This window comes from Solea senegalensis, linkage group LG1 (genome assembly GCF_019176455.1).
Source record: "Solea senegalensis isolate Sse05_10M linkage group LG1, IFAPA_SoseM_1, whole genome shotgun sequence".
NCBI lineage: Eukaryota > Metazoa > Chordata > Actinopteri > Pleuronectiformes > Soleidae > Solea > Solea senegalensis.
Genome location: NC_058021.1, coordinates 27914917 through 27927531, shown reverse-complemented (window position 1 = coordinate 27927531; position 12615 = coordinate 27914917). Strand labels below are relative to the sequence as shown.

Below are 12615 nucleotides of genomic sequence, written 5' to 3'. Positions count from 1 at the left end.
TGACGCCAAAACACCCCAGACTTCCCCCCCACGCCTCAGGTGAGCCTGCAGAGCTTTCTGTAAAGAAGACGACTCTAGGTCCACATTACTCTTCAACAATTGCCTCTGTATCTCACTCCCTCACTCATGTTTCAGAGAACGGGGATAATACTGTAACCTAAAGTTTGCTGACATTTCACTTTACTAGTGCATTGAATTTGGTGGCAGGGCGTCTTCTTTTATTATTGCATTTAGATCTCAAATTGCACCTTCTGCGTTATCAAAATGAATACATTCTGTCCCAAAAGCGTCTACTAAAACATAGGTTGTTTTTTTTTGCAAGTTGGCGAGTGAGTAGCGACTCACCTCATGTGGTGTTCGGTCCTGCTTGCGGCTGCGAGTGGTCGGCTCCTTGTGGTCTTTACCGATGTGCACCATTTGTCCCTTGGTGCTCTTTCTGACCAGGTGTCTGCGCATGCCGGGAACATCTTCAAAACGATGACCTGTCACAGCACAGGAGAAAAGAGGGACTGAGTTTAGGAGAAAGTTTGGAGAAAACACAGGGACCTTTAACATTTGAGAGATAATTCTACACAAAGGAATTCTATCAGGTGTTATAACTTCAAACATCATTGGAGCTGCTGGCAATCTTAAAAAAATAAAATGTTTGTCTGCAAGCTGCAAAATATAATAACAAAATTAAAAAGGACACAAAAGCAAACACAGAGTAAATCCCATCATGATCACTAATCATCTTACCTTTCTCAGCACTTGTAAAATCTATGTGAAAAACAGTGAAACCTTTGACGGTCTTCATAAATGTTTTAACACATTATCTGAAAACCAGATGATCCAGGATGAAAAAAAAAGAAAAGACTTAACTCTTATCTGCTGTACTTCACGCACTCTCACTAAGAAGGTACTGTACATTATCAAGTTTCTCCATAATGTGTTCACGGGTGTTTGAGTCAAGTGTGGTGCAGACCCCGGAGTTAAATGTGGTCTGACTGGCATGTAGGAGGAGGGTGTGTGGTGAGCGTTGGGTAATTGCTGGCACGGCCATTTGACAAGTCAGAAAAAAAAGTCGCAGTTTCTTGACCGGCGCCTGACCTCGCGGGGATTGAATCTATCAGAAATCATCAGTGAGCAGAGGTGTTAATTTGCTCAGGTTCCTGAGCAAATTCCAGGTAATTCCTGTATTTTATAATTCCTCTCGCCAGAGACCGAGACTTTCCCAGGATGATTTACGGAGGTGGGAAGCAGATAAAAGACAGACAGACAAGAAATAATTAGTGACAAACTTACTCCACTTTTTGCCACTAAGCCTCAAAACGATCAAACACTGTATTTGAACTGTATCAGGCCAAAAACTCCATCACATCCTCTTTATTTCCATGTGCAACTCCTCTGCTTGTATTACCCGACGAATAATTAAAACTTTTATGTCCAGGTTTTGCAATTAGCAGTCCAGGTGCCTCAGCTGACCGAAAGAATGGCTAATTTAATTATGGGGCCTTTCTGCCACACTCTCTGATAAGCTGCTGCTCTCTGCTGAGGGGTCAGCTGCCTGACGTAAATCTCCCCGGCCCCGAGCACAGCCCCACGCTGGGGCCCGGGGCCCGGGGACGTCACAGGGCAGCAGGGAGCAGACTGCCGTGTGGAGAGGACGTGAGGTGGATGATGTTTCTAATGGAATGCAGACCTCGGCAAAGCCAAGACTTTTGTTACTGTGCCGTCTAACCATGTAACAACAAATTATAGAGGTAATGAAGCTGTAAAAGAAAGTCACACATTCAAATAATCATGTGATTCAGTAGAAATACTAACCAAGTCATAGTAATATAAGTATTATTAGAGTAAAACATCTCATCATTAAGGGTTTTACGGTGATGACAAATAAAAACCGTTTATAGAAATTTTTAAAACAGTGTTCTAAAGGCACTTATTAGACATGTATTATATTTGTAAGTCACAAAATGACCACAACGTGTCATCAGAGATAAAGGAATCATGTTAAACTCAAATACTGGCTTCACTGATAATTAACTAATAAGGTAAAGCCACAATAAACACAATTTAACATTTTATTTTAAAACGTGACAACTCTATTGGGTGAGTGATGCAACAAGCCCAAAAATAAACTTAAAACAACAAAAGAAGCTGGTAGAATTTTGACCCCCATGTTTGTTAAACACAATGCGCAGCTATGAGTTAGAAACGCCTCATGTTACCAAACCTAAAACTCCTTAGCAACCTTAGCTACACCTCTCTTTCACTCATACAGGTTGTGATAACATATATAATGTTTTACAGTCTGTAATAATCGCCTCATTATATGATAATTCTGTGAAAATTGACATTGATTAAAATATATCCAATTGTGGCACAAACCCAGTGTATCAGCAGGTATAAGTGTGGCTGTTTTTGTCTTTCGGAAACTATCTGGCAACCCATAATCACCTAGTCTGTGAAGGAAGGAGCAATGCTATAAAATAACACCTCTTTTATATGCTGATGCTGGTTTTTACCCTGTTAAAAAACAGACACAAAAAAAAACAATAATCCCTCAAAAACACCTATAAGATGCAACATCTGGGGTAGAGCCCGACAATATTAGTCTTGATGTGCAAGTATGAGCACAGTTTAAAAAGCCACAAAATGAATTTCACTTTCGTGTTCACTCACTCTTGATGCCGTCCAGATCAGCGGAGGCCAGAGTCTGAGCCTCGCACTCATCAGTGGGGATACGCTCGTATTTGGCCTGCTCAGCCCCCGTCATGTTGCCCGTTCGCCGGCGTTCTTGCAGATCGTAGCCGCGGCTGGCGGACGTCAACCGGGTCAGCGGTGGGTGTTCGGGTGGCCCCGGCTGTGGAGAGGGGCTGGAAGAGTCGGATAAGCCCAGCTTACTAGATGGAGAACAGAGAAACAAGACAAAGCTGAGATGAGCTCAAAGATAGAAACAGGAACTACTAATATCCTTCGGGTCTATTCCTGTTCTTGATGAGATCCTCATCTCTGAGAATACCTCCAGTTATACAACAAAACATGTGATTCAACAGTGAATGCTAAAACCTTGCAAGCATTACAAGTCATCCACAAAAAAAACAAAACCCTACTGGTTCTTTTGACACAAAAAACATCAGGCAGCTTTTAGAAAACAAATCACATATCAAATTGTGTAGTTCAGTCAGCTGTAGTTTGCCATCTCTCTCTCACCCCAGTGACATTCATTTGCAGGCAAATTTCTTTGCACAAACACACCTTTGTGATAAAACAACGGACTCACCTTACCCCCCTGTATCAAACCTCTTTTATGAACTTACCAAAGTGCTCTTTTCCCCTTTAACTCTCCTGCTATTTTGCAAAAATTACAAATCCTACGTGTGTTTGTGTCTCTCCGATGGACTGAACCGCGCCGCCAGGGTGTGAATGCAGCTTTATCCCAGCTTAAATCAGGTGGAAAACTAAATGTCACAGGTGGAGCCTTGGGCAGCTGAAGTGTGTTGTGTTGTCTGGAGCAACAGGTGATATATGGCATCACTCTGGGTCCACCACATCAGGCCCAGCAGGCCCACTGGATGCCTAAGACATGGTAACGTACAGTGTGTACCTCGCTGACCAACTGCACGTCGTGCGCATGACCCGTTTCCCCCAAATCAAAACAACTGTGAGAACATTTTATCAGGAAAAAAAAAACATGCATTGTGTAATCAAGGTTATAAAAGTCAGCTGCCTTGAAAAACACCACTCCTATTTATTGATTTATTCCAAGAAGTAGACTTGACTCACTCGGTGGATGATACATCAGTATCTGACCCGACACCAGACTGCGGAACAATCTCAAGCTCTCTGGCAGAGTGAGAGCTCTCTGTGTCGTGTTTGGCCACATGTTCGTCCTCCGAGAGAAAGAACTGCGGAGGAGACACATAAAACTGTGAGAGCAGCTCTTGCACGAAAAACCAGACAATTGGACGACCTGAAATCGCCTGACAAACCTCTGCTCAAACATTTATGAAATCCAAGTTGTTCGTAATGACCCAATAAATTCTGCAGCAGTGAACATTATCGGGTTACATCGTGATCGGGTTAAATCTGGTCCTGTTATGTGAAGTATCATAAGAACTGCCAAACATGAAACCCACCCATGAATAATTAAAGCCACGCTGAAATATTCACAAGGGAAAATATAGTAATGTTACAACAGTGAATGGGCTTTTTGTGCTGCAGCACATTCCTGATTGCTCACGGAGGCACACCGACATGCAAATTACTACAAACATACAGGAAAAACTCATATATGAGAGTATTTATACTGTTTAACCAAGATATTGACAAATATGTTAGAGGAAAAATGGAATTACAGCGCAAACTATAAAAGGTACAATTGGCCAATGTTTGTAAAACAGGGAAATCATGACACGTCAGTAGTTGAGCAGATGAATGAGTTTCAAGCATTGAAGCTGCGGTCGGTGACATCCTCCTGTAACATTAAGGAAGGTTTATAGGCAGTGTATAAATGTTTTCATAGCCCTAGAATAAACTTTTAATACATACTTTAGGCAAGGACCTTGTCACTACCCGATCCATAGTGGAAACCCGATTTGTTCCCAGTGGAATCTGGACCTTTATACTAAACTGTATGGGTCAAAAAAATTAAGATGTTTATTTCGGCTTATAGAGATTTTTCTATTTATTTTATAGGCCAAATAATTGATAACCACCCCTTGTTGTTGCAGCCCTCGTTTTTGTGCATAAAAAGTTAATAAGGGCAACATCAACAATAAAAATGTAAGAGAAAACCCTGTCTGGTGTACAGTAGGTAGGAAAGAATATTTTTACTCCAAATGATTCAGTGTCACTTGACCAAAAGAGTCATCACTGTGAGACGAACACGGGACCAAATGATTACCTCCACATCTTTGACTTTCTCTGACTCAGAAGGAGCAGAAGTCACCTCCGTCCCTTCCTCTTCCTCCTCCTCGTCCTCCTCCCCTTCCTCTATGGGGCCACCGCTGGGAGCGAGGATGCTTTTGTGATCTTTGTCCTTCTTCCTTTTCTTGCCGCCCTTCTTCCTGCGTCCGTCTGAGGGCAGTTTGGACAGAGGCCGGTGGATGTGGTGAGAGGAGTGACGGTGGTCTGCGGAGACGAAGGAGACAGAGCAGGTTAAATACAGATATACAGACGTATCGCGACTGTAATATGAATGAATAGATATTTTTGAAGTGACACTCTTATTTAGTCTTCATTTGTAGATTTAAAGAACAATATGGAGCAGACATGATGCCATCAAGTGAAATATAACTTATCTATTGATTACTTTCTTGGATTATCTGAATAATATGATTTTTTTGATTGATTTTTGCTTTGTCCACAAACCACAGATATTCAGTTTGCAGTCATCGAGGAGCAAAAAAACAAACTAGGACATATTCACATTAAAGAAGTTTTTAGTAGTTGGAAATACTAAGTCAGAAATTCTGTTATTATTACGAAGTAGTATAATTATTATAATCTACAATTAAATTCCACCATTTTTGGTCAACATCAACTCCAGACATTTTCAGCTGACTTTTAAAAACCCACTTAAACTTTTTAATCAATTACCAGAATAGTTGGTAATGAATTAAGCAAATGATTCGATTCATTAATAAATTGATTCATTGTTGCAGTTCCAACAATGAAAAATGTATTGAAATGCACATTTTCAACTGCATTCTTTTTTTTTTTTCCAAACAGTGATTTTGCTTCTGTGATGCTTCGGTGTGTTTACATTCAATGTCCTCCTCATGGTAGTTGTGGTGCTGCTCATCGGGTACGGCAGCAGCGGGGCTGAGGATCTGCTGGAAGCGCTGGACGCCCAAAGCCTTGTTCAGGTCGCCATCGTCCTCCTCCTCTGGGCGTGGAGTCCCGTGCAGTGCCGAGGTCGACGCCTCTGGCTGCAAAAACAAACAACAACAGAACAAACACTTTGAGTTGAGCATGCTTTACCGCTACGAGCTACCAATTATCTGGGAATGATCTGCCTGTAATTGTTTTTTAGTTGTTGTCACAGCAGCTTCTTTTAACAAATTCATATTTTCCACATGGGCTCACAACATAAGTAGTGTTTAAATGTTGCCTATACCTTGTAATATGGGTTTTATGGTGTCTTTTTATGCATGTAATGTTGAAGTACTCTCTGTTGAGATAAAATCTACCGATTTTACTTTTACTTAACTTATCTTTTATAATTGCAAGAAGTTACAGTATGTGACTGCACCTTATGACTGTATGATTTAAATGCAGATATTTGTTACATAAAACTGTGCTAGATACACATAGTATGATATGATACAATACAAGTTTGTGTTACTAACAGGCTGAGGAGTAGAACCATTTCCTGTAATAAGCTCCCGGAAGAGACAATTTTCACCTCCTTGGATGTTTTTTTCTGTCATTTTCTGTTGTTTTATCAAGGAACTTTTATTTCTTCTTCTAATATAAGCAAATATATAGAAACAAATACAAATAAATAAACAGGACTTGGACAAAATCTGCCTAGAATCAACTTGAGGTATTGACTTGGGAAACTCCATTAAACCAACACTAGAGGGAGCTGTGGTGCCGTTAACACACCACAGTCAGAGAATCACATCGCACATATTCTTCACAATGAGCTTTAAATTGGACACAATCGTCATGAGCTTTGAGTTCTCCCCCAATCACGTGAGTGATAGCGGATCCATTTCTCTTGCTGCAGGACACGGCACCCCGCTGCGTGGAGCTCTGCTGGTGGGATGTTGTGATAAGGGTTGACTGGGGTGATAGAACAAGTGGATTCTACCCTGGCTGACACAGGACTGTGCTGTTGCCACGTCACAGCACAGTTACTGTTGCTATAGCTACCGTGCAGACGCCACAGACCGTGGCGAACCCCTTACCGTGGCAAAACTCTGGGGCTGCAAGTCATGTGATGCTCCCTCAGGTGAGTCTCAGGACAAACAACAGATCAGTCATACATGAGGCTTCTGCTTAAAGCATGTGATGAAATATAATTACTCGTGTCCCACTTCAGTGTTCTCCATTGGTTTGTGTCAAAAACAGCTTTCCATTGTATTTATGCAAATTAGAGCAGCCCAGATAAACTATAATTAGTGCCCATTGAGATAAAAGTCCAGAGCAGGAATTCTTAATAACCATGTCCTCTTTCGGTAGAATTAACTGTCAGAAATCATACATTAAAACGAGCAGCATGATCGGTTTTCTCCACGTTTCAAGCTACTGTGGTGAAAACCACCTGCAGCAAATGTACCAGGGAACATTAAGAGACAGCCAAGATTAAAGGGAGACGTAATTGCGTTGCCCAGTGTGCACTCATCAACAGGTGCATGCAAAATTCTTTCACTATTTCTAATGTGAATCTGCTCCTGCAGGAATGATTAAGAATTTAGGGGGACAATATCCCCACAAAAAACTGGGAACCAGCTTTGAAAAAACCCCAAATAAAATACAAATAGGGAAGCTCAACCAACAATACCGTGCTATGGCTATGGTGTTTTGAGTAACAACAGCGAAAATAAAATAATTAAAAAGAAAAGGTTGTAGGTTATGAATGGAAGAGAGAAAAGAGCAGACACGTTTCAAATTTCTCCTGCAATGCAGTTCTGATAAGCAGTGCATAATAATCATACTAGACAACAAATCTAGTCAAACTGAATATTTTTACATATTTTCTTGTTGTTTAGTCCAGAAAATGTTGATAAATGTTCATAGGCGTTTCCAGAACCTGGAAATTATAATGATTTTGTCCATAAACCTAATAATTTTTAAGCTTTTTCTGTCATATGAAGCAAAGAAATCAGAAAAATATTCACATTTAAGAAGCTGAAAACTCAGTCAGCTCGTTTTAATCATTTAAAAAAACCTACTTATTAATCGATGAGCCAAACAGTGGATGATACATTTAGTAAGCGATTAATAATCCCATAAATGTTCCAGCCCTACTTATTCGTTGTTGTTGACACATTTCTACGTTAATGGACAATAAAGTATTATCTTATCTATTATTAAAGCAATAATTAACCTGTCAAATGCAATTTAAAGTGGTTGTTTGATGACTCCTAAGTGTTTTTAATTGACATCATAGTTCAGTTTTAATCTTGAACTCGGTTTGAGTCTCAGAGCGTCATTGAGCTGCGCATACTTCTCACTCACTCAATTATTTAGAAGTTGCATAGTTTTGATTTAAAGGGTGCAAATAACCTGCATTTAGAAACAAAACGTTATTAAAAGGAATATGTCTGCTCTAAAATAGATGTAATAGTCATCTTTGTGACTCAAACAGAGACATATTAAAAACTCCTCCAATAATTCATCACCTCACAACACCGTATATTTGTCCAGAGACACATTTAAGTGTTCAATCTTATCTGTGTCTAATCGGGTTAAAAATCAGCTCCACGTGACCCTTTAAACTGCAACATGCTGGTTATAAATGGACACATCAGTGTGACTAATCTAATTGTGTGATATATATTATACTTTAGCAGTAACAGGAAACACTGGATATGTTTATTTCTGATATGAAATACACTTTGGAATGCTTAGTATGTCCATGTAAAATATAGTATACTTAATTCATTCTCTGGAAGTATGTGAAATTGAGGTCAACGCACTGGGGTGCCCCTGAGCAAGGCACCCAATCCCTGGCGCCCAGCTTGTTGTGGGTTCACTAATAGTGTGTAATAAGGATGGGTTACATGCAGAGGTCAAATTCACGACCACCATTTGCTGTGTGTGCAAAAAATGACTAATTCTATTCTGCATTAATTCACAATAACTCGTTCTACAACAACAACAAACTGGCTTTGTGTTGTTCACCAAGAACTGCTCCTCTATGAAACCATTTAGTGCATCAAATCCATTAAGACGGGAAGAACACGGACAGTTAGGAGGACATTTAACGCCGAATCAGGGAATGTCCACAGACAGTGTGAAAAACTGACTCCCATGACCCACACGGCCACAGCAGTTTTTCACTCTGACCAGTTTTGGCATGCCACACACAGGTGACAAAAGCAGGAAAACTCCTGCATTGCACTGGAGATCACCAGAGACTCACGAGTAACAAGGAGGCGCACATTCAATATTGACCTAAACTTGAATTCAGCATACACCTTTTTCACTCTGACAGAAAAACAAAGAGACTCAAGACGAGGAGAGCGCAAACTCTGCATTTACCTCCAGAACAAACCCCAAAGACAATGCCACACTTTATAACTGATAACATTCACATTTCTGCGTGAAAATGGAAAAATAAACACCTGACTTTAAAAGTTAAAAAGGCATCACCCTTGCATCTGCATCACTATCTCAATAACTCGATATTTAATGAAATGCCTGATCCAAAAAAAACTCAAAAACACACGTCCTCACCAGGTGCCTTAAGCCTCTGACCGCTGCTACACAATCCGGCAGTTTATTTTTACAGAGCCGTCATTCATATCATGGTTTCACAGTGAATCCCTCTTGGTGGGAGAGACGTGCGAGACTTGATTCTCAAGGAGGTGAATTTTCCACAACCAGAACCATGTGTAAAAACACGAGTAAACACAAAAGCAAACAACGAGAGAAAACTTAATCATTTCAGTCTTCGACAAGAAGCTCCTTCAGAGACTTACCTCGCTCATGGCAGTGTGAGCTTAAATCACAAGTCAGTGGTTTTTGGTGGCAGTAAAGCAACTCTGGAGATCTGACCCTCAACACCTCTATTAAAAAGTGCAGGCAGGAGATATGCTTCTGCCCTCCGCTTATCAAAGCCTCCTGATACCCTAATCACAGCCCTATCGGACAAGCACGCAACCTTCACCAAGTCTGCTTATTGTGCCAGCGCAGATTAAACAAGAAGAAGTCGTTTTTTTCACTTTGAGGGCAAACGTCGCCTGAAAGGACAAGCTGTGTTTGAACAGCCAGGAACAAAAATAAACCCCTGCACCGAGACATTCATCTCCACACTTTAAGGCTAATATTGACCGAGGTGCTTTCAGGTATTGCCCCTTGATGATCTGACACTTTTTAAAGAGAGCTTTTTTAAAAGGCTAATATTGACCACGACATGTTAAGTAACAAGCTGGAATGAAATGGGATTAAAAATGTTGGTAAACCGCAGGCGAGTGAGTTCTACATGACTCAAACTTTGAATTGCTGAACTACAACAGCACTACAAACACTACAATTAATACAGGGTGGTTTTCAAACCTTTGATACCAAGAACCACCTGAGAAAATATTGCGCTCTCAGAGTAACACCATTATCGCATTAACGCTAAAACACAGTGGTGTAAATAGGTCGAGCAACGTCGGCTACGGACTTTTCACAGGAGCCAGATTTATTCCCAATAAGCTAATTTGCTCTGTCATCCTCCTCCTCCTCTTCCTCACATATACTTCACACACTGGTAGTGATATAAGGTGACTCTAATAATTATTTTTCTGTTATTCGTTTAATTTTCTACAAAAAAGTACTCTAAGTACTATAAAAAAAAGGAATTATTACTGTGAATCAATGCCGATCATTAGTAATAGTAGTACAGCAGTGTGCATGTGCAGCGGCCGCATGGCATGGACACTTGAGAGTGAGCGGAGGCTGCAGCGGAAGATAATCCGTGTCCTGCACGAGGCTCAAATCCCACACAGTCAGCAGTGTAGAGGAAAGGGTGAGAGGCTAGGAAGGATCCAAATGCTCAATATGCTCAGGGTTTCTGAGGATCGCGACGAGCAAGGAACTCTGTCATGTGTGCATTTTGTTTGCGGGGAACGCAGATTTGAAGAACTTTCCTACTTTACCTTTAACCATACTTATTTTAATGTATTGGAAATTAAGCAATTGAGAATTAGGTCAATTTTGTGTTGTATTGTCCTATTTAAGACAACATCATGTGTGTGCTTTTTTGGTGAAATGTTCTTTGTGTGTCTTGCTATAGCAGCTTTTCATTGCCAGGCCTGTCAGAGAAGGAAAAACCCAGTTTTAATTGTTATACTGAATTGAAGTGTACTGAAATATTATTATAAAACTGCTGCAACTGTAACTTTCAACACTCCATGTCATGTGAGGTTATTTCAGTAGGCAAAAAAAGAGTAGATCATTTGCCCAAGAAAGTCTTTTCTCCACTTTGTTTTATCTAAAGTGGAGATTCTCCGCTGATAAACTGTAGGTTTATTGCAGAACTTAAGTTTCTGCAGAAGCCATGACTGATATAATTCACAGGAACCTCCTATCTGAGAACTCACGTTTAGACAAGGAGCAACTCATTGAGTCATTAAAAGGGTCATTAGGTTGTTAGAGACATTAAGATATGGTACACAACATGATGAGAGCTGGAAGTTCACAGTCAATCTTCACGCCTGGGTTGATTTTCGAGTCACCAGTGTTCAAGAGTGAGGCGCCAAAGAAAAGAGACCGCGATGAGTCCAAATCAAGTCCCTGTTCTTGTGGCACCGGACAAGTACACAGTGGACGTGTCAACTCTTTGAATGGAGCAGCGTCGCCAAACTGCCCGTTGCTTCGTTTCCTTGCACCGTGTCTCGCAGAAGCCGAGAAATGTTCAACTTCCGTGTGTCAGCCAAAAAGCTAAGTGTCGAATCACACTTAGCTCATCCCTGTCCAAAGGATAGAGCCAGTCTCCTTATATTGTATATTGTTTGTTTAATCAATGCAAAACTGAAAAAAACCCATTAATTATTGGCAGCTGTTTACTTTAAAATCTACAATTTTATCCATCTAAGCCGGCATAGAGGCAGCCACCTGTTTCACTGTCAAGAAACCTTTCGTAACCCACCTGCCAGCATTAGAGGGGACGCCTAAATAGTGACGCATTTAACTAACACTAGGTTGTAATTATTACCTTGAATTCCTAATAACTGCCAGAAGTCATTCGGCTGTTGGCTGAAAGTAAAAGTGCATCTCGAAGGTTTAAGAAACCCAGTGAACATTAACCAGCTCCAGAGTTCGTGTCGAGGTTAAATCTACCTAAAGAAACAAGAGAGTCGGGCTTCATATAGGCACAGAAAGTTTGTCTTTGCTCTATGTTGGATTATGTATAATGACTGACCCGGGATGATAAGAGCCACATGTTATGTACACACACACGCGCACGCTCAAATCATGCTTTTATCTCGTGTTTTTGTTGAATCATCTTTGCAGGAACTGAACAAACTCACCTTAAACGTATACAGGAAGTCCATCAAATTACACACAGGGAAACTGCTGCAGCCTCAAATAAAACCATTCAGCCAAGATACTCTGTTTACTTCCCTCGTGTCTAAAGTAAAAGCAAGACGTTCCGGCCTCTCTGAATACTGTTTCCTATTTCAGTTACACTCCCCATGTCACATGACCGGTGTAGCTCTTGAGAGAAGGAAGAAGATATTAGTCAGTTTCACAATGCTGGCCCTTAAAAATCCAAAGCGGGTTATGTGAACTCTCCCTGACCATGCACGCACAAACCACACATTGTAAAGGAGATAATAATTAACTCAGCCGGTCGGAGGCAACACGACAGCCAATGACTACAACATCGCAGTCGTACAGCAAACACTTTTTTTTTATCTTTACTGAGCTTCTTGATCACCACGCCAACAGCTGGCAAGTCTTATTATG

At 40.8% G+C, this 12615-nt stretch overlaps 1 protein-coding gene across 4 annotated transcripts in view; it reads right to left on the bottom strand.

Annotated features, from left to right (window-relative positions):
• Nucleotides 1–12615, bottom strand: part of slc4a2b (solute carrier family 4 member 2b) — a 41318-nt gene that overhangs the window by 10509 nt on the left and 18194 nt on the right. For 3 of the 4 annotated variants that reach the window (XM_044028807.1, XM_044028816.1, XM_044028799.1), the window contains 5 exons: nucleotides 5750–5915; nucleotides 4889–5115; nucleotides 3769–3890; nucleotides 2665–2885; nucleotides 346–482 (listed from right to left, as the gene is read on the bottom strand). In XM_044028807.1, the coding sequence (XP_043884742.1) occupies nucleotides 346–482; nucleotides 2665–2885; nucleotides 3769–3890; nucleotides 4889–5115; nucleotides 5750–5915 (873 nt within the window). Of the gene's footprint in view, nucleotides 1–345; nucleotides 483–2664; nucleotides 2886–3768; nucleotides 3891–4888; nucleotides 5116–5749; nucleotides 5916–12176; nucleotides 12399–12615 lie in introns of those variants that run through there. The other variant, XM_044028825.1, reaches the window with a different exon arrangement.